An 18,375-nucleotide genomic window follows, 5' to 3' on the forward strand; every position below is an offset into this window, starting at 1 on the left:
TAGTCATAATCGGTCGCACTCAGATCCTTGGCACCTGTGTATGTCTATAAAGTCATCGGGTAGATTTCAGTGGTAATGTTTATCACCTCTGCTACTTAACATGACATAAATTTTTATGCTTCCTCCTCAAATATAACTCATTTTTTAAATTTGTGGATTTTTTTGTGTGTATATCACATAGAACATCCCAAACAATCTTATTCATCTATATACCCTCTTCCCAGATGGCACCCTCCCATACTCCCCCCAACTAGAGCCCTTTTACTCTGTCTCCCCTGCTACTGTCTGCCGTGTTGTTGGCACCCCCAGGCATTCCCCAGTACTTGTCCATCTGATGAATCTAGTCTGTCTGTCTAGAGGTCTTTGTTTTAGGAGGGTCAGCTGTTCCTCATCTAGCAGCAATCAGTTGTCAATATTCCTTTAGATAAGATTGGGGTCTGCTGTTCATTTTCCCAGTTCTATGCTGGGTTACTATCTGGAAGTTTCTTGGGCCACCCTGGCCAACAACTCAAAAAAAGGTATCTCCTATCTGGCATTGTTTCTTGTTGTGTAGCCTTTTGCTAAACATATGGACTCTTAAAAATTATATTAGCCCCTTTAATCTTTGGTTATACTTTCCTTTTTGGGTGTTAGATCTGGCTTCTCTTCAGAGCACATAAATTTTTCACCTTTTATTGTATATTTTAATTTTAAAATTTATTTTATGTGTCTGAGTGTTTGCCTGCATGTATGTAAGTGTACCACATCCCTGCAAACCTATGGAGGCCAGAATTTGGAACTGCAGTTATGACGGTTGTTAGCCACCATGTGGGTGCTGGGAACCAAACAGGATCCTCTGGAAGAGCAACCAGTGCTCTTAACCACTTAGTCATCTCTCCAGCTCCATTATGATATATTTTTAGATCAGCTTATAAAGTAGTAGGTTTCTGTATAGCTTTATCATACGTCTTTAGTTTTTCTGAGCCCTCCTTTCTCCAGCTCCCTTTCCCTTATCTCCCTGCTCCCATCCTTACTTAAACCTTTCCACCTCAGTATGCCCCCACCACACTTTCATATTACATGTGTTCCACCACCCACTCCACCTCTTTTTATTTTTCCCTCTCATGGTCCCTTCTAGCTTTCTTGCCGCCTCTGTAGAAACTCACTTCAAATAAACACACAAATCTAAAACTTCCAAGCTAAGAGACACATGTAACAGAAAGCATATGGTCTTTTTTGTACTGAGCTTGGGTCATTTCATATAGTATTTTCCAGTTCCATCCATTTCTGGCAAATTTCACAATTTCATTTTTCTTTACAGATGAATAATTATTCCATTGTGTGTATGTACCACGTTTGTGATCCATTCATTGATGGACATCCAGGCTGATACCATTTTCTAAGGGTTGTGAATAGAGCAGCAATGAATGTGGAGGTGGAGAGCCCTGTGGCAGGATAATGAGTCTTTCCGGTGTATGTCCAGGAGTGGTATAACTGAAGATCTGCCCGCCTTTGCCTCCCAAGTGTTTGGATTAAAGGTGTGGACCACCACACCTAGCCAGAGTTTGAGGTCTTAAATTAAGGTCTTTGATCCATTTGGAGTTGAGTTTTATGCAGGATGAGAGATGAGGATTAGGTTCATTCTTCTACAGATAAATAGCCAGCTTTCCTAGGACCATTTGGTAAAGAGGTTTTCTTTTTCTTTTTCTTTTTTGTTTTGTCAATAATCCGGAGGCTATAGCTGCATGAGTTTATATCTGGATCTTCTACCCTGTTCCATTGATCTACATGCCTGTTTTTGTATCAGCACCATGCTGTTTCTGCTACCGTGGTTCTGTGATATACTTTGAAATCAGGTGCGGGACATCCAGCACTATTCTCTGCTCAGTATCGCTTTTGGCTATCTGGGTCTTTTGTGCTTCCTAAGAATTTTAAGGTTTTTAAAAATATTTCTGTGAAGAATGGTGTTAGAATTTTGATGGAGATTGTATTGAATCTGTACATTGCTTTTCATAGGACAGCCATTTTCTTTTTTAAAAAGTATTTTAGTATTAATTTTATTTTATATGTATGACTGTATTGCCTGCATGTGTACCTGTGTCATGCACCGTGCCCTCGGGATCAGAAGAAGGTGTTGGATTCCCTGGAACTGGAGTTATAGACGGTTAGCCACCATGTGGGTGCTGGGAATCGAACCCGAGTCTTCTGCAAGAGTAGTCCGTGCTCTTAACCACTTAGCTATCTCTCCAGTCCCCAGCACAGCAATTTTCACCTTCTGGTGTTTTTTTTAGTTTCTTCAGTATTTTAAAGTTTTCACTGTAGAGGTTATTTTCTTGGCTAGTTTTATTCAAGGTTTTTGGGGGGGAGAGGGTGGGATTGTAAATGACATTATTTCCCTGATTTCTTCCTCAACGTGCTTACTCTGTTTGTAGAAAGGCCACTGATGTTTGTGTGTTAATTTTGTATGCTACCGCTTTGCTGAAAGAGCTTATCGGTTCTAAATGTTTTATGGTGAAGTCTAAAAATCACATCTCTAAGTAAGGATACTTTGACACCTTCCTTTCCTTTTTTTATTCCTTTTGTTTCTCTTCTCTAGCTAAGGCTTCCAGTGCTGCATTGAATAAGAGTGGAGAAAGTGGGTGACATTACCTTATTCCTGATTTTAATGGGTATGCTTTGAGTTTTCCCCATTTAGTAGAATGTTGGCTGTACATCTGTCATATAGCAACCTCTATTATGTTAAGATATGTTCCTACTATTCCAGGTTTCTTCAGGACTTTTATCATGAAGAGGTGTTGGATTTTGTCAAAAGCCTTTTCTGATATATTGAGATGATCATGTGATTTCTGTCATTGAATCCATTTATGTGATTTATTATATTTATTGATTTGCATATGTTGAGCCATTCCTTTGTCTCTGGAATAAAGCCAGCTTGATCATGGTGAATGATCTTTTTGATGTCTTCCTGTATTTGGCTTACAAATGATCTGTTGAAAAGTTTGCATCTATGTTCATCAGAAAGATTAGTCTATAATTTCGTCTTTTTGTTTTGTTTTGTTTTTCGGGTTTTTTTTTTTTTTTTTTGGTCTTTTTGAGACAGGGTCTCCCTATGGCCCCAGCTGTCCTGGAACTCACTATGTAGACCAGGCTGGCCTTGAACTCACAGAGATCCGCCTGCCTCTGCCTTCCAAGTGCTGGGATTAAAGGCATGCGCCACCACGCCCAGCTGATTAGTCTGTAATTTTCCTTTTTTGTTGCATCATTACCTGGTTTTGGTATCAAGGTAATACTGTCTTCATAAAAAGTGTTTGGTAGTATACCTTCTTTTCATTATTTTATGGAATAGAGAACCATTGGTATTCTTCTTTGAAAGTGGCAAAATTCAGTGAATCTAATAGGGGCTAGACTTTTTTTAATTGGCAGATTTTTTTAATGGCTGCTTCTTATATACCTGCTTAAATAACGTATTTCATCTTGGTTTAATTTTGGTAGATCATCTGTATCTCTGATTCTCTGAATTTCATTGGTATCTGCATAATGGTTCTCTTTTCATCTCTAATTTTATTAATTTGGGTCTTTTTTCTCTTTCAGTAGTTTGGCTAAGGTTTGTGAATCTGGTTTATATTTCCAAAGAACCAGCTCTTTGTTCCATAAATTCTTTGTATTGTTTTTCTCATTTCCATTTCATTAATTTCTGCCCTGTTTTGAATGAGTTCTTTCTAGCTACTGGTTTGGGGTTTGGCTTGTTCTTGTCTTTCTAAGTCCCTAAAGTGTATTATTAAGTTATTTATTTAAGATCACTCTGATTTCTGAATGTAGGTACTTAGAACTATAAACTTCCTCTTAGGACTGCTTTTTTGTATCCCATAAGTTTTGGTATATTGTATTTTCATTATTATTTGATTCCAGGAATTAAAAAAAATTTTTTTCATAACCCATTCATAAATGAATAGTGTGTTGTTCAATCTCTGTGAGTCTGTGAATGTTCTACAGTTTCTCTTGCTGTTGGTTTCTGGTTTTATTCCATTGTGATTGGATAGAATACAAGGAATTATTTCAATTTTCCTTTATTTCCTAAGATTGTCTTTGTATCCTAATAAATAATTTATTTTAGAGAGAGTTTTATGTACTGAAGCAAAGAATGTGTATTCTGCAGTTTTTGAATGGAATGTTCTGCAGATGTCTGCTAAGTCTGTTTGAGCTACCATGTCAGATGTTTCTGTTTAATTTTTGCCAGGATGGCCTGTCAGTTGGCAAGAATGGAGCGTTGAATTGCACACTACTGTTGCACTGATGTTAATCTGTAACTTTATGTGTAGTAGTGTATGTCTTGTGAAATTCGGTGAACCCGTGATAGGTGCATACTGGTTTAGAATTGTAATATCTTCTTGCTGACTTGATCCCTTAACAAGAATGAGGCGACTCTAGCTCTCTGGATTATTTTTTGTTTGAAATCTTTTTTGTCAGATATTAGCCTCCTGCTTGTTTCCTGTTTCCATTTGCCTGGAATACCTTTTTCTGTCCTTTCACCCCAAGATATTGTTTGTCTCTGATAGTGAGGTATGTATGTTTCTTGGAGGCATGGGGGCAGCAAGTAGATGGATCTTAATGCCTGCATGTGTGTAAGTATACCCGTGTCAAGCAGTACCCAAGGAGGACAGATCAGATCCCCTGGAACTAGAGTTACAGATGGTTGTTAGCTGCCAAGTAGGTGCTGGAATTCAAACCCAGGTCTTCTGTAAGAATAACCAGTGCTCTTAACCCACTGAGCCATCTCTCCAGCTCCTGGATCTTGTATTTTAATCCAGCCAGCCTGTTGGTCTATGTCATTAAATTAGGGAATTAAGACCATTAATGTTCAATGTTGTTATTGAACGGTATGTATTAATTCCCATCATTTGTTGATGCTGTACTGTTTGTTCTATTCCTAATTCTCAGTTTGCTTAACTGTTGTTCTAGAATCATTTTTTCCCCTGCATCTTCTTGAATGCTGTTTATCATTCACTTTAGTCCAGAGAAGTCCTCTGGACAATATCTTCTGTAGCGATGGCTTAGTGGTCATAAATTCTTTTAGCCTGCTTTTATTATGGAATGTTTTGTTTTTTGTTTTTTATTTTTCTACCTTAATCATGATAGATGATTTTGATTGATTTGTGTTCTGGGTTGACAGATGTGGTCTTTCAGAACTTTAAATATATCATTCCTAACCCTTCTTTCTTTTGAAGTTTTGGTTGAGAAGTCAGCTGTCATTCTGATGGGCTTGACTTTATATGTGACTTGGTGTTTTTCTCTTGGAGCTTTTAATCACTTTCTTTGTTTAGTCTATCAGTGTTTCAACTACAATATAACACAAGAAGCTTCTTTTTCTAGCTCTGTCTATTTTATGTTCTATGTGTCTCTTATATCTGGAGGGGCCTCTCTTTCCTTAAATTTGGGGAGATTTCTATGGTTATACTGAAAATATTTTCTATACTTTGGTATGGACTTCTCTCCCTTTGATGCCTATAATTCATAGATTTGATCTTTTCATGGTGCCCCAAAGATCTCACGTTTCATTTCTATGTTTTTAAAAATGTTATCCTTGTACTTAACTGAATGTACCAATTTCCCTGCTTTCTCTTCAACCCTAGATGTTTTGTCTTCCCTGTGGCCTGTTCTGTTGGTGAAGATTTCCACTGAGCTTTCTGTTTGACTTACTGAATTTTTTTTTTTTTTTTTTTGGTCTTTTTAAGACAGGCTCTCTCTGTAGCCCCCAACTGGCCTGGCACTCACTATGTAGAGATCCACCTGCCTCTGCCTCCCAAGTGCTGGGATTAAGCTACGACTTACTGAAATTTTTTATTTCCAGCATTTCAGTTTGGTCTTTCTTCAGTATTTCTAATTCCATTTCATACCCCTTATTTCATTCAACTGTTTGTGTTTTCATTTCACTTATTTGAAGATATTTATAATCATTCTTTCAATTCTTTGGAATTTTATCTTGGTCTTTCTGATTTAATGCCATTACCCTGGGATTGCTAGTTTGGGAAGGAGACAGGTTTTCTTGTTTTTTCCCGTTACGTTTGTTGGTACTTGCATGTTAGGAATTAGATCGTTGGTTTTTAGTTTCTGTTCTTTGTTGGTGGTGTTTGTTTTCACCCTTCCTCTTTTGGTGGAAGTGTTTGCCTTGTTCTGAAGGAACTAGGTTATAGTGTGGCTGAGGTGTTTTTCCTCTGTTAGACCGGTGTTCTGGGTACTAAGCTCTGTCCCTAGTCCTCTCCTGAGAGTATGATACCAACTGCAAGAATCGACACTATCCAGAGGGAGACCCTCAGTTGCTATGTTCCATCTGGCATCTCTTGTTTTCCTTTCCTGGTTCCCAGAGGTTGAGAGTTGCTCTGTGCTAGGCAACATGCTTCCTGCGTTCTCTACCTGTGAGGACATTCTGGACCAGAGTTGTCGTCTGGCTCTGGCTCTGACTCCAGCTCTGGCTTTTGATATGACTCTCACTCCCCCATCAGATCTGGCTCTGACTCTGGCTTTGATATAGGTGGTCTTTAAATGGGTTCCTCCCTTTTGGAATGAGTTTCTGGCACACTTGTGCAAAGTGAGCATTAGGATCAGTGTTTATACTGGTCTTGGCTTAGCTAGGTGCTGTGTGGTGTTTGGTCATGGACACAATCAGTGCTGATTTGTTGGTGGGCTAGCAGAGAATATCCTATCTCTCAAGGTGGCTTATGGTCACTGACTTCACTGTGGGACAGCTGTTGAGTCCCTGAAGAGCGCTTCTTCTTTTAGTATGTGTGTGGTATATATACATGTATGTGGCATATGTACATATGTGTGTGCAGGCACCCATTCGCACAAACTCAAAGAGGATGTCAGGTATCCTGCTCCATCAGTCTCCTTCTTACTTCCTTCACACAGGGTCTTTCAGTAAAATTAGAGCTAGTCTTGTGGCTGGCAAGCCCAATGATCTTCCTGTCTCCACACCCCACAGTGCTGGGGGTTACAGGCATACATGTGATCACATGTGACTTTTAATGTGGGTGCTGGGGATTTGAACTCACATCCTCATGCTTTTGCAGCAAGCACTCTTACCCAGTGAACCATCATCCCCAGCCCTAAAAAACATTTCTTTGTTTTGTTGGATTTTTAAGACAGTCTCCCTGTAGCCACAACTGGCCTGGAACTGAGCTGTGTAGACCAGGCTGGCCTTGAACTCACAGAGATCTGTCTGCCTCTGCCTCCCAAGTCCTTGGATTAAGTGTGCTGCCTCTCCCAGCTTGTTTTTTTGTTTTATTTTGTTTTGTTTTGTTTTGTTTTTGAGACAGGGTCTCACTTTGCAGCCCTGGCTGGCCTGGAACTTGCTATGTAGACCATGCTGGCCTGGAGCTCACAGAGACCTGCCTGTCTCTGCCTCCCAAGTGCTGATATCAAAAGTGTGTGCCATCACACCCACCCTAAAGAACGTTTGACTTTTAAATTCAAATCAGAAGAACTAACTAGTAGCTCCCCCAGGTTTCAGCCTCCAGCCAAGGCCATTTTCAGCTGTGGGTAAGCTTTAAACAGTACTGCAACCCTCTGAGATCAGTCAGGCTTAGTCTGGGTGTGGAACTAAGGAACCCTGGCTCCTGGGCCCTAGGATCTTGGGTCTGGTACAAGGACAAAAGGCTCTGGGTGTGCCACGAACTCCTGTCTTCCCCACTCCCTCACCGTCTGCCAGAGCATGTGAGGGAGGCTCCTGTGCTGTTCTGCAGCAAGGGCTGCAGGTTTTGATTGCATATTAGAACCTTTTGGGATTTTTTTTTTAGACTGGATCTCATTGTGTAACCCCTGGCTGGCCCAGAACTCACTATGTAGACGAGGCTAGCTTCAAATTCACAGAGATCCTGAGTGCTGGAATTGATGGTGTACTCCATCATACCTGACAACTTAGGAATTTTTAAAATTCCCAAGCCTAGGCCACACTCCAAGTTGATTCAACTGGTTTCTGGGAGCAGGTTCTTTGTTGTTGGTGGTGGTGGTGGTGGTGGCGGCGGTGGTGGTGTGTGTGTGTATGTGTGTGTGTGTGTGCATGTATGTATATGTCTTTGCACATATGTGGGTAAACATGGGTGTGCAGGTACAAATGTGCACGCGTGCATGTGGAAACCCAAAGTTAATGTTGGGAGTCTTCCTCAGTCACTCTCCACCAATTCATTGAGGCAGGGTCTCTCAGTTGAACCCAGAGCTCACCAGTACAGCTAGCCTGGAAAGCTCTAGGGATCCTGTGATCCTGTTTTTGTATTCTAAACACTGGAATTACAAGCCAATCACTGTGCCCACCTGACTTTTACATAGATTCTAGGGATCTGAACTCATCCTCACACTTGTGTGGCAGGCACTTTAACCACTGAGCCATCTCCTCAGCCTCCTAAATGATTCCACAATACACAATAGTTGAAGAACCTCTGCATTAGGGCCTCAGAAGACAGTAAATGTCACTGTGTACCCTGCCAGGTCTGCTCCACGCCATACAGTGCTGTGGTGGAGTTTTATGTTTCTGTTGTTTCCAGTGCTGAGGACTGAACTCAGGGTCTGGTACACTCTCAGCAAGTGCTTTACCACAGAGCTATACCCCACCCTCTTCCCTTGTGCATGCACAGCTTCTGATGTTTTTTTCTTTTTTGGGACGGTCTCCCTAGTTGTTTTTTTTTTTTTTTTTTTTTTGCAAATGCCAGCTAGGAATGCACAGTACACAGTCTTTTCAGATCAGCTTCTATCACTCAGCAATAAGCATTTAAGGTCTTTCCATGCTTTTTAATGGATGAATATGCTGCTATATGGATATACCACAATTCATCTCCTCGTCCATTGAAGGACATTTTGTTTCCAGTTTTTGGCAAGTATGGATAAGGGTGTTCCAAGCACATGCAGCTATGTGTAGGGGCCTGTTTTTAGTTCATTTGGCTGACTACCAATGAGCTCCATTGTTAGATCTTATTGTAAGAGCATGTTGAGCTTTGTAAGAAACTACTGGATTGTTTTCTAAAGCAATAAATGAAGGTTCTCATCACTCTTCAGCCTTGCCAGAATTTGGTTTTGTTTCATTTCATTCCAGAAATCAGGCATAGCCTGAAAAATCTCGGGTTCAGAAATCCAGGGAGAGGACCTGGTGTAGATCTTGCATTGAGAACAGTGCTGGGAAGTCCTTTGGTTGAGTCTAAATCACTTCCGAATTCTGGTGTTTTAAATTGGGGAGGATGGTCTGTTACTAGTTCCTGAGTCACACTGTGTTCTAGTTTGTTTTTCCATTGCTGCGACAAAATACTCAGACCCAGTACCAGCTAGGGGAGGAAAGGGTTTATTTTGCTTACATCTCCCGGGTCACTGTTCATCACTGAGGGAGTCCAAGGTAGGAACTCAGGACAGGAACCTGGAGGCAGGAGCCACAGGCCATGGAGGAACCCTGCTTACTAGCTTGTTCCACTGGCCCCTGCTTTCTTATACAACATAGGCCCACCTGTCCAGGGGTGATGCTCAATACTCAAGAAGATGCCCCACAGACATAGCCACAGGCCAGTCCATTGGAGGCCATTCCCCAGTTGAGGTTCCCTCAACCCAAGTTTGTTAAGTTGATAACTAAAGCTATCTATCACACACTTAGATCCTACCCATATCTCTACAAACAGTGCAGTACTGCATAGTCAGATGGTGTCCTACTTAGTCTTAGCTGTCATGCCAGGCATGGTGGCACACACCTTTAATCCCAGCACTCAGGAGGCAGAGGCAGGCAGATCTCTGTGAGTTCAAGGCCAGCCTGGTCTACATAGTAAGTTCCAGGTCAGCTGGGGCTACAGGGAGATCTTATCTCAAAAAGACAAAAAAAAAAAAAAAAAAGAGTTTTAACTGTCAAGTCAACACAAACACAACCTGGAGTTACCTGAGAAGGGAGTCTTGATTGAGGGATTTCCCAGATCAGATTGGCCTGTGGCATATATGTAGGGGATTATTTTAGCTATTGATTAATATGGGAAGGTCAGCCCACTGTGGGTAGCATCATTCCCTGGGCAGATGGTCCTGGACTGTATGTGAAAGCTAGCTAAGCATGAGCAAGTGAGCCAGCAAGGAACATTCCTCCATGGTCTCTGCTTCAAGTTCTTGCTTGAGTCCTGCCTTGACTTCTGTCAGTGATGGCTAAATAAACCCTTTCCTCCCCTAAGATGCTTTTGGTCAGAGTGTTTTTGTCACAGCAGCTGAAAGAGAAATTAAACAGATAGCAAAGTAAGAAAGCAATTTCCTGAAATGAGTTGGACAGATGACCCTCAAAAGAAGTATGGTGTCCTTAGCCATCAGAGAAATGCAAACCAAAACTACATGGGATTCCATCTCACCTCAGTCACAATGCCTGTCATCAAGAAATCAAACAAGGGTCTGGAGATCCGGCTCAGGTGGGTAAGAGCACTGACTGCTCTTGCAGAGGACCGGGGTTCAATTCCAGCACCCACATGGTAGCTAACAACCATCTGTAATTCCAGTTCCAGGGGATCCAACACCCTCTTCTGACCCCTGAGGGCATTGCATGACATGGGTACACCTGCCTACATGCAGGCAATACATACATACACATTAAAAAAAAAGAAATCAAACAAGAGATGTGGTGACTCATACCTTTAATCCTGGCACTCAGGAGGCAGAGGCAGGCAGATCTCTGAGACTGAGGCCAGCCTGGTCTACATAGTGAGTTCCTGACCAGCTATGGCTACAGAGAGAATCTGTCTCAAAAAGACCAAAAACAAACAACAACAACAAAAAACCTAAAAAACCAAAAAAGAACTCCTTTATGACCCATACCACAAAGGTACTTTATACATCCGTGTTTATGCATCCATGTTTACTGCATCCATATTTATTGTTTATAGTCAAGCTATATAATCAGACTAGATGCCTATCAGCAGTTGGATAAAGAAAAGGTGGTATATAGCTGCAGTGGAGTTCATTCAACCAGAGAGAAGAATGAAATTGTCATTTTCAGGAAAATGGGTAGAACTGGAAGCTATCATAGTAAGTGAATTAAGCCAGACTCAGAAAGACAAATATTATGGTTTCTCTCATATGCAGAATCTAGAATATATATATATATGCACGATATGTAATATACATAATACACATGTATGAAAATATAATTAAAACCATATTTTGTTTGGGGGTTTTGTTTTTTGGGGGGCTTTTTTGGTCTTTTTTGAGATAGGGTCTCCCTGTAACCCCAGCTGGCCTGGAACTCACTATGTAGACCAGGCTGGCCTTGAACTCACAGAGTTCACCTGCCTCTGCCTCCTGAGTGCTAGGATTAAAGGTGTGCACCACCACACTGGGCCGAAAACCATATTTTGTACAATGAGCATATTCTTATGAAAAAAGAAAGAAGCTAGACGTGGTGGCACACACCTTTAGTCCCAGCCCTTGGGAGGCAGAGGCAGGTGGATCTCTGTGAGTTCAAGGCCAACCTGATCTCCATTGGGAGTTCCAGTCCCCCTGAGGCTACAGGGAGACCCTATCTCAAAAAGATGGAAAAAAAAAAAAGCACTTGGAAAATGGAAGCAGTAAGATGTCTGTGAATTTGAGGCCAGTCTAGTCTATATAGTAAGTTCCAGGCCAGCCCAGTCTACATAGTAATACTTGCTCAAAATAAGATGTATATACCTACATACAAAGAAAGGAAGAAAGGTGAGCCTGGAGGAGCCTGGAGTTGAGATGTGATAGCTGGACCTGTAGTGGACTTCCTGGACCACAAGATGACCTTGAGCTTGTGAGATGCAAGCTGAGAGCTGACAATGGGCACCTGAGATCCAACAGGTACAGTCAGTCAGGTCTCTGTACCAACTGTGGTCTGTACTGCTCCAGACTTTTTTTTTTTTTTTTTTTAATCATAGAGAGTTAAAATTGTAGCTTTTTAAAGCCTAGGTGGTTTTTTATTTTGCTTTTGTCTCTTTTTTATTTTGGTCTTCTGTTATTCTAGCAGGTATGAGTGGGTCTGTGGTCTGGCACAATACAACTCTGTCCTGAACAGTGGGGGCCTCAAATGCTCTGGTGTAAGGTGACACCAGGCAGTGGTGTGTGTTATAGAGGGCAGGAGAAAGGAAGGGTAGCCTGGGGACTGTATCACCTATGCTGTGCACAGAGCCATGAATAAACAGGCCAGAAGCCCACAGAAATGACAGGGATGCATGCAGGATGTGTCACAGGGAGGTAGGGAGGTTGTCAGGGGCAATATAGGGAGGGAGAGTGACGAGAAAAGGGAAAGTAAAGATACTCTTGAAGCTGGTTGTAAGGACAGAGAACCAGAAAGTAAGTTTCAAAGAGAGCAAGGCATGATGACTCACACTTATAATCCTAGCATCTGAGACAAGATTGCTGAGAGTTCAAGGACAACCTAGGCTATATAACTGTGGACTCACCTGGGGTGCATATATAGTAAGACTCTATCTCACAAAGAAAGGAAAAAAAATGGGAGGGGTTTACTGGAGAAAGTTTCAAAAGATTGTGAGTTCAGTCCTGGAAAGCTGGGGAGAAAAACCAAGAGCAGCAAGATTTATGAAGACCCCTAGGCAAGGCAGTGTCTGTACTGGGAGCATGGCCTTGCCCATGCTAACACTGTGATTTAGGTGGTGAAATGTACATGGGCTTAATATACAGACCCAAGTGCAAAGGATATAGCTTGTTGGTAGAGCATGGGTTTAGCCTGTACAAGGTCCTGGTTCCATCCGCAGTATCATAAGAAAAAAAAGAAAAAAGAAACTAAAATCCTGACTTGATACAGACTGTTGCTTTTTCATTGAACACATAGATTCCTTTGATGACACAGTCCAGCTCCCAAGATCAGCTGCTTCCACTTGCCCTTCATCCTGGTCTTCCTCACCTCCACCCTGTGCCACACATCCATACCAGCACCTTGGGCTTCTGAAATCCATGTGGGTTCAGATCCCTTTGAGTTCTATCATCCCTTGAGGTCTGCTCCATGTCACTCTGACCACCCTTCCTACATGGTACTTAGGCCACCTAGTGTCTTGTTACCCGTGTTAATTTTCCATATGTACATCATGCCTCCCACCATACTGCCAGCTTTGGGTTTGGGATTCTTATCTGTTTTGTTCACTGCTGGGTCCCCCAGAATATTTAGAACAATGCCCTATGTTCAATTAACAGTTGCTGAGTAAATAAACAGTTTCAGTGACTAAAAAGTTAAAGCTAATCAACTAAAAGCAAGGGATATTGAAACTGTTTAAATTTAAGCATACAAGTGCTGAGAGAAGTTAAGTAATTAGAGCTAGGTTGGGAAATGAGATGATTTTCAGCCTCCTGTGAATTCCATGAGTCCCAGGGGTCTGATGTGAGGATGGAGGCTCTGTCTGGTGGGCAACTTCCTTCCTTTTGAGAGCCAATCTCCTCCCCTTTCTAACGGGGTGGGGGGTTCTCTCCTCCCAGGGCATGTGGGGGGTCTTAGAGAATCAGGACCCTGACAGATGGTACTTGGCCTTCTCAGCACAGCTACCTTCCCACTCTCAAATACTTGACCAGGGAAGAAGTGACAGGGACAAGAGCAAAGGCCCCCGCTACTGTTGCCATACCTCATTGGCCCCACATGAGAAAAGGGTAGTGATGGAGGCCCAGAAAGGGGAGTAGGAGCCAGGCTTGGAACCTCTGGGACTGGCCAAGTGGCTGCAAGAGCACTTAGGACACATGTGGTTTTCCCATTCCATGTCACTGGTGCTGGGAGCATAGCCATGAAGTAACAGCTTCCTCCATGACACAGATGGAAAAGTCACTTTTACTTCTTTTATTTTAGGCCTGATGCCTTTTTTTTTTTTTTTTTTTTTTTTTTCTTTTCCTTCCTCTTAAAGCATTAGTTCCATCCCAGAAGAGCCAGGGCTGCCTCCAACCCCAGCCCTTGGGTAGAGTCCAGCTGCCCACACTGGCATTTAAGACTCAGTGCCTGGGTGCCGCCCCAGGAGTCACTTAAAATGACTGCCCTGTGTATGGAGAGACTGAGTTAGGGAGCCAGAGCCAGGCAGCTTCGAGTCTGGGTTTTCTTCTGTGTCATCCCTCCAGAAAGTCCTCATTTGGAACACAGCACTGAGGAAAAGCTGAGCGAATGGCCTACTTAGGAAGCCTTAATTATGGGCTCCGGGTGGTATTTTCCTGTCATCGCATAACCAACTTCCAAGGCTGTTGATGGGGACTGATTTATCCCAAGACATCTGGGCCCCCCTCCTCTGAAACTGCTCCTGACACCTCAGCCTGTGTCCTGTTGTGCTAGGGAGTTGTCACTGAGTGGAAACTAGAGGGGATGATGCCAGGGTCCATTCCATACTAGGAGATGACTGCCCACAAATAATGTTTTAGACTAGTCGAGCACCTGAGTGGACTGAAGTGAGATGGGACACATCCCCTTTGGTCTCTGAGAATGCTGGCAGGATGTTCCCAACCCAGCTGGGCCTTTCCCTAGGTCCATTCTCTTCCCCTCTCTGGAAAGTTCATGTGCCCGCCCACACATATGTACACAGGTCCCCAGGCTTAATGGGCTTACATTGTGTTTTGCAGCCTTCATTCTTCCGAGCTCATTTGTGAGGCAGGTGAAGACTATGGTTACTGCTCTCTTACTTAAGTTGCCCGAGACGAAAATAAAAACCTGAGAAAGTTTTCCTTCTCTAAGAGTCTAATTACTTGTTTGGTAAGTTCTGACCCATATACATTTCCAAAGAGAGAGATACTCGATGCCTGCTGGAGAAGTGATCTTGGGCAGCTTTTGGAGACCCTCTGCCCCACCAGGTGCTGTCTGTCAGCACCATGGATGGCAAGACCTGCAGCTACTTCTCCATGAGTTTAGGAAACTGTTGTAGTAGTCTTTGCAGAAGGCCCCACCCTGATCCCCTTCTCTGCCCCCTGTTCTTGCCTCTGGTCTCTGGACCTGCCTTGGTCTTCCATGCTAGTCTGCTTTTGTCATGGCTGTCCCTCTTCTAAAAGGGTGCCTCCCCTCATTTTCTGTGACCTATGCCTTGCCTCACTCAGCCCACCTGCAGTACGTTCCTGCTTCTCTGAGCAGACTCAGTATGTCTGTATTTGTCTTTGTTTTGTGTATTTTTCTCAGTACATTTTTATTTATTATTTTTGTGCATATGTGTATATTTCAGTGGATGTGCATGTGCCATGCATATATGTAGAGGTCAGGGAACAACTTGTCAAAATTGACTCTCTCCTTCTACCATGTAAATCCCAGGGATGGAATCAGGTTGTCAGGCTTGGCTGCCTGTGCCTTTACCTGCTGAGCCATCTCATAGGCCCTCTGTTTTTGTTTTATATGACAGTCTCACTATGTAGACCACATTTGGCCTGGAACTTGCAGTGATTTTTCCTGCCTCTGCCTCCCTACTGTTAGTACAGGTACAGGGGAGTTCTACATCTGCTTAGGCTGGGTACCTTTCACCCACTCTGGATTTCTACAGAAACACCCTCTGCCTGTGTTTATCTGTCTGGCTCTTTTCCTATGGACTGTGCACTCCCTGAGGACACAGGCTCTACCAGGTCACTTTCCAGCCTAGGATGGGACACTCACCCCCTTCCACACACACCCAGTGCTACTTAATTGTCCTAGCCCAACCTTAGTCTTGGTTCATTCAGCATTTGAGAACAGCTGAGGGTTTTGTTTGTTTTTTGTTTGTTTGTTTGTTTGTTTTTGTCTTTTTGAAGCAGGATCTCCCTGTAGCCCCAGCTGTCCTGGAACTCACTATGTAGACCAGGCTGGCCTTGAACTCACAGCCTGCCTCTGCCTCCCAAGTGCTGGGACTACAGGCATACGCCACCACGCCCAGCTTAGCTGAGGTTTTTGAACCTGCCCACTCATCTTGTGATGGTTTATAGCTTCCTCTTACCTGTGAACTGCTTGGTCAGGCTGTTTTGGATTCCTTCTGTTCATTCATTTGTTCATTCATTCATTCATTTCTTTCTGCTGACTGCCTTTCTGTGCACTGGGGGGTATATAGGGATGGTCCACACAGATGTGGCCCTTTCTCTGTGGAATGTGTTTTCCTTTTCTTTTTGAAATATAGTCTTACTCTATATCCAGGACTGGCCTCAACTATATAGCAATCTTCCTGCCTCAGTCTCCCAAGTGCTGAGATTCCGGGCATGTGTCAGCACAAATTTATATTCTGACGGGGACAGACAGATAAGAAGCAAGTAAACTGATAAATAAGATAATGTACAGGAAGGCTAACAGGGTGGTGACATGGCCTCCCAGTGGGGGCGTGAGGGGCCATAGGGCAGAAGAACATGTAAGGTGGAAAGATAAACTTGGCCACATTTTTTTTTTCTTGATTTTTCTACTCCCCAAGTTGTGAACATGTCCTTAAATGGTCTGATAGAAGAAAAAGCTCTGAAACACAGTTTTTCCTCCTTGTTGATGTGGGCAGAAGGGAAGCAAGGCATGCTCCTGGCAGGGACAGTGGCCCAGGGAACACCCAGAGGTCTCAGCAGTGGTGCCAACAGGGCAGCAGGGGGTAAGATACTGGCTCTGCATTACAGAGAGCCTGGGGATGCTAGGGCTAGTGTCTTCTGGGTCTTGGCACTTGGCTATGAATAGTTGAACCCAGCTGCCACCTGGTGTGGATGGTCGGGCATGGTCATCCTCTGGCCCTTGCACTTAAATGCAGCCCAAAACCTTAAGGATCAAATAAAAGTCCAGTGAGTTTGGAAAAACACAAAACATGGGTTGCTTCATTTCTGTAAATAATACCCCTGATGCCAGAGCATGCAGAAACCAAGTGCTGGGGATCACCCCTATGGGCAGAGTAGTGAGGCCAGCCAAGTTTTCCCAGCCTAACTCCGCCCACCTTTGGCCTGACAGATGAAGGCATGCACTTGTGGTGTCCCTCTCTACAAGAGGTCAAGGAGGTGTTCCACAGCCTGGGAGCCTACAACCCTGCTCCATACCCACAGGGGTCCTTCCAACACAGGTATGTACCTTCCCTCCCCCACTGCTGTCTACTCTCTTATATTCAACAGTGACTCTAGCCCACTAGGTACCAACTACAGCACAAGCACACATACAAGTTCACTCCTCAAACAGCAAGGTGGTTTCTAGGCTCTAGAGCTCAGGGGTACCTGGAGAACCAGGGTAGAGATGCTGTCACTTTCTCAGACACAGCCTAGAGAGCACCACCATCTCCCTAGGCAGACTCCAGTTTCTTTTCAAGTCTGTTTGGGATACTATCTAATAGGAACTCCTGGTCAGCAAAGTACACTTATTTGTTGTTAGTTTGTTTGTTTTGGTGTATTGAGACAGGATCACATACCCCTCAGGCTGGTTGTTTTTTAAAGACAGGGTCTTAAGCAGGGTGTGGTGGCATGCCTTTAATCTTAGCACTTGGAAGGCAGAGGCAGGAGGATCTCTATGACATTGAGGCCAACCTGGTATACATAGGCTTGCCAGGGCTAGGCCTCCTGTCTCCAAAAAAAGAGCAAGGTCTTGCTATGTAGCTCTAGCTGGCCTGGAACTCTAAATGTAGTATACCAGACTAGCCTGAACCCTCCTACCTCTATCTTCTAAGTGCTAGGATTATAATCCCACACCACTGTACCTGGCTTAAAATGAAAAAATGCCCTTTACCCATTGTCTCATGCATGCCAGCTAGACACTCCACCAGCTGAGCTAAAACCCCACCATCAGTCAGTTTTACACGCAGTTTCCACAGTGTTCAGTTCTGTTTTGCTAGAGTCCCAGTTGTCCCTGGGCTGGGCTTAGTGGTGGTAGTAATGCTAACTGCAGGAGCAGGTTCCTACCCTCAAGGGACAGAGTCATATAGTACGTAAATGATTGTTGTTAGGTGGGTAGTGAGTATCATGTATTATGATAGTCTCCAAATCCAGGCACGTCCCAGCTTCTTTTAGGATTCTTTGAGGTACAGTCAGTACCTCCCAGCAGAGCTTGGTCCCTTTTCCTTGGAAGCTGGATGCCGGATGTTCCTCTGCAGGAAAAGCCAGAGCTTTCTTAAGAACCTGTTCCACGACTTGTGTTTAGCAATTGTCTGCCAAACCCAGCCACACTTGGCTCTGCTATAAATACCCCACGCATGTGCTAGCCTGCTGTGCTCTTGCCCCTTTCCCTTCTGGAGTGCTGCGCTCCATATCTGGTATAATAAGCCACTTGCTGCTTCCTAACAAACCCAGTGTCTTGGACGAGTGAAGGAAATTCAAATTACACTCAGAAAAATAAAGCACACCAAGGGAAGGGGCCTGGCGTGAAGGAGACCAAAAGAGCCACTTGTGGCAAGCAGGCTTTGATGTGTGTGGAGCCCACCAGAGAGGTGGGGAATACACTGGAGACTTTCCAACTCTGGTTACTAGCAGCTCTGTAAAGAGCCATTTCTCCTTCTTCCT

At 43.5% G+C, this 18,375-nt stretch overlaps 1 protein-coding gene across 1 annotated transcript in view; it reads left to right on the top strand.

Moving 5' to 3' along the window:
- Sema4c (semaphorin 4C) overlaps nucleotides 1-18,375 on the top strand; it is a 162,430-nt gene that overhangs the window by 78,665 nt on the left and 65,390 nt on the right. Inside the window, exon 8 of the mRNA XM_008837952.3 lies at nucleotides 16,844-16,952. Coding sequence (XP_008836174.1) covers nucleotides 16,844-16,952 — 109 coding nt within the window. The remainder of the gene's footprint in view (nucleotides 1-16,843; nucleotides 16,953-18,375) is intronic.

The sequence above is a fragment of the Nannospalax galili genome, unplaced genomic scaffold (assembly GCF_000622305.1).
Source record: "Nannospalax galili isolate Female #2095 unplaced genomic scaffold, S.galili_v1.0 scaffold1311, whole genome shotgun sequence".
In the NCBI taxonomy this organism is placed as follows: domain Eukaryota; kingdom Metazoa; phylum Chordata; class Mammalia; order Rodentia; family Spalacidae; genus Nannospalax; species Nannospalax galili.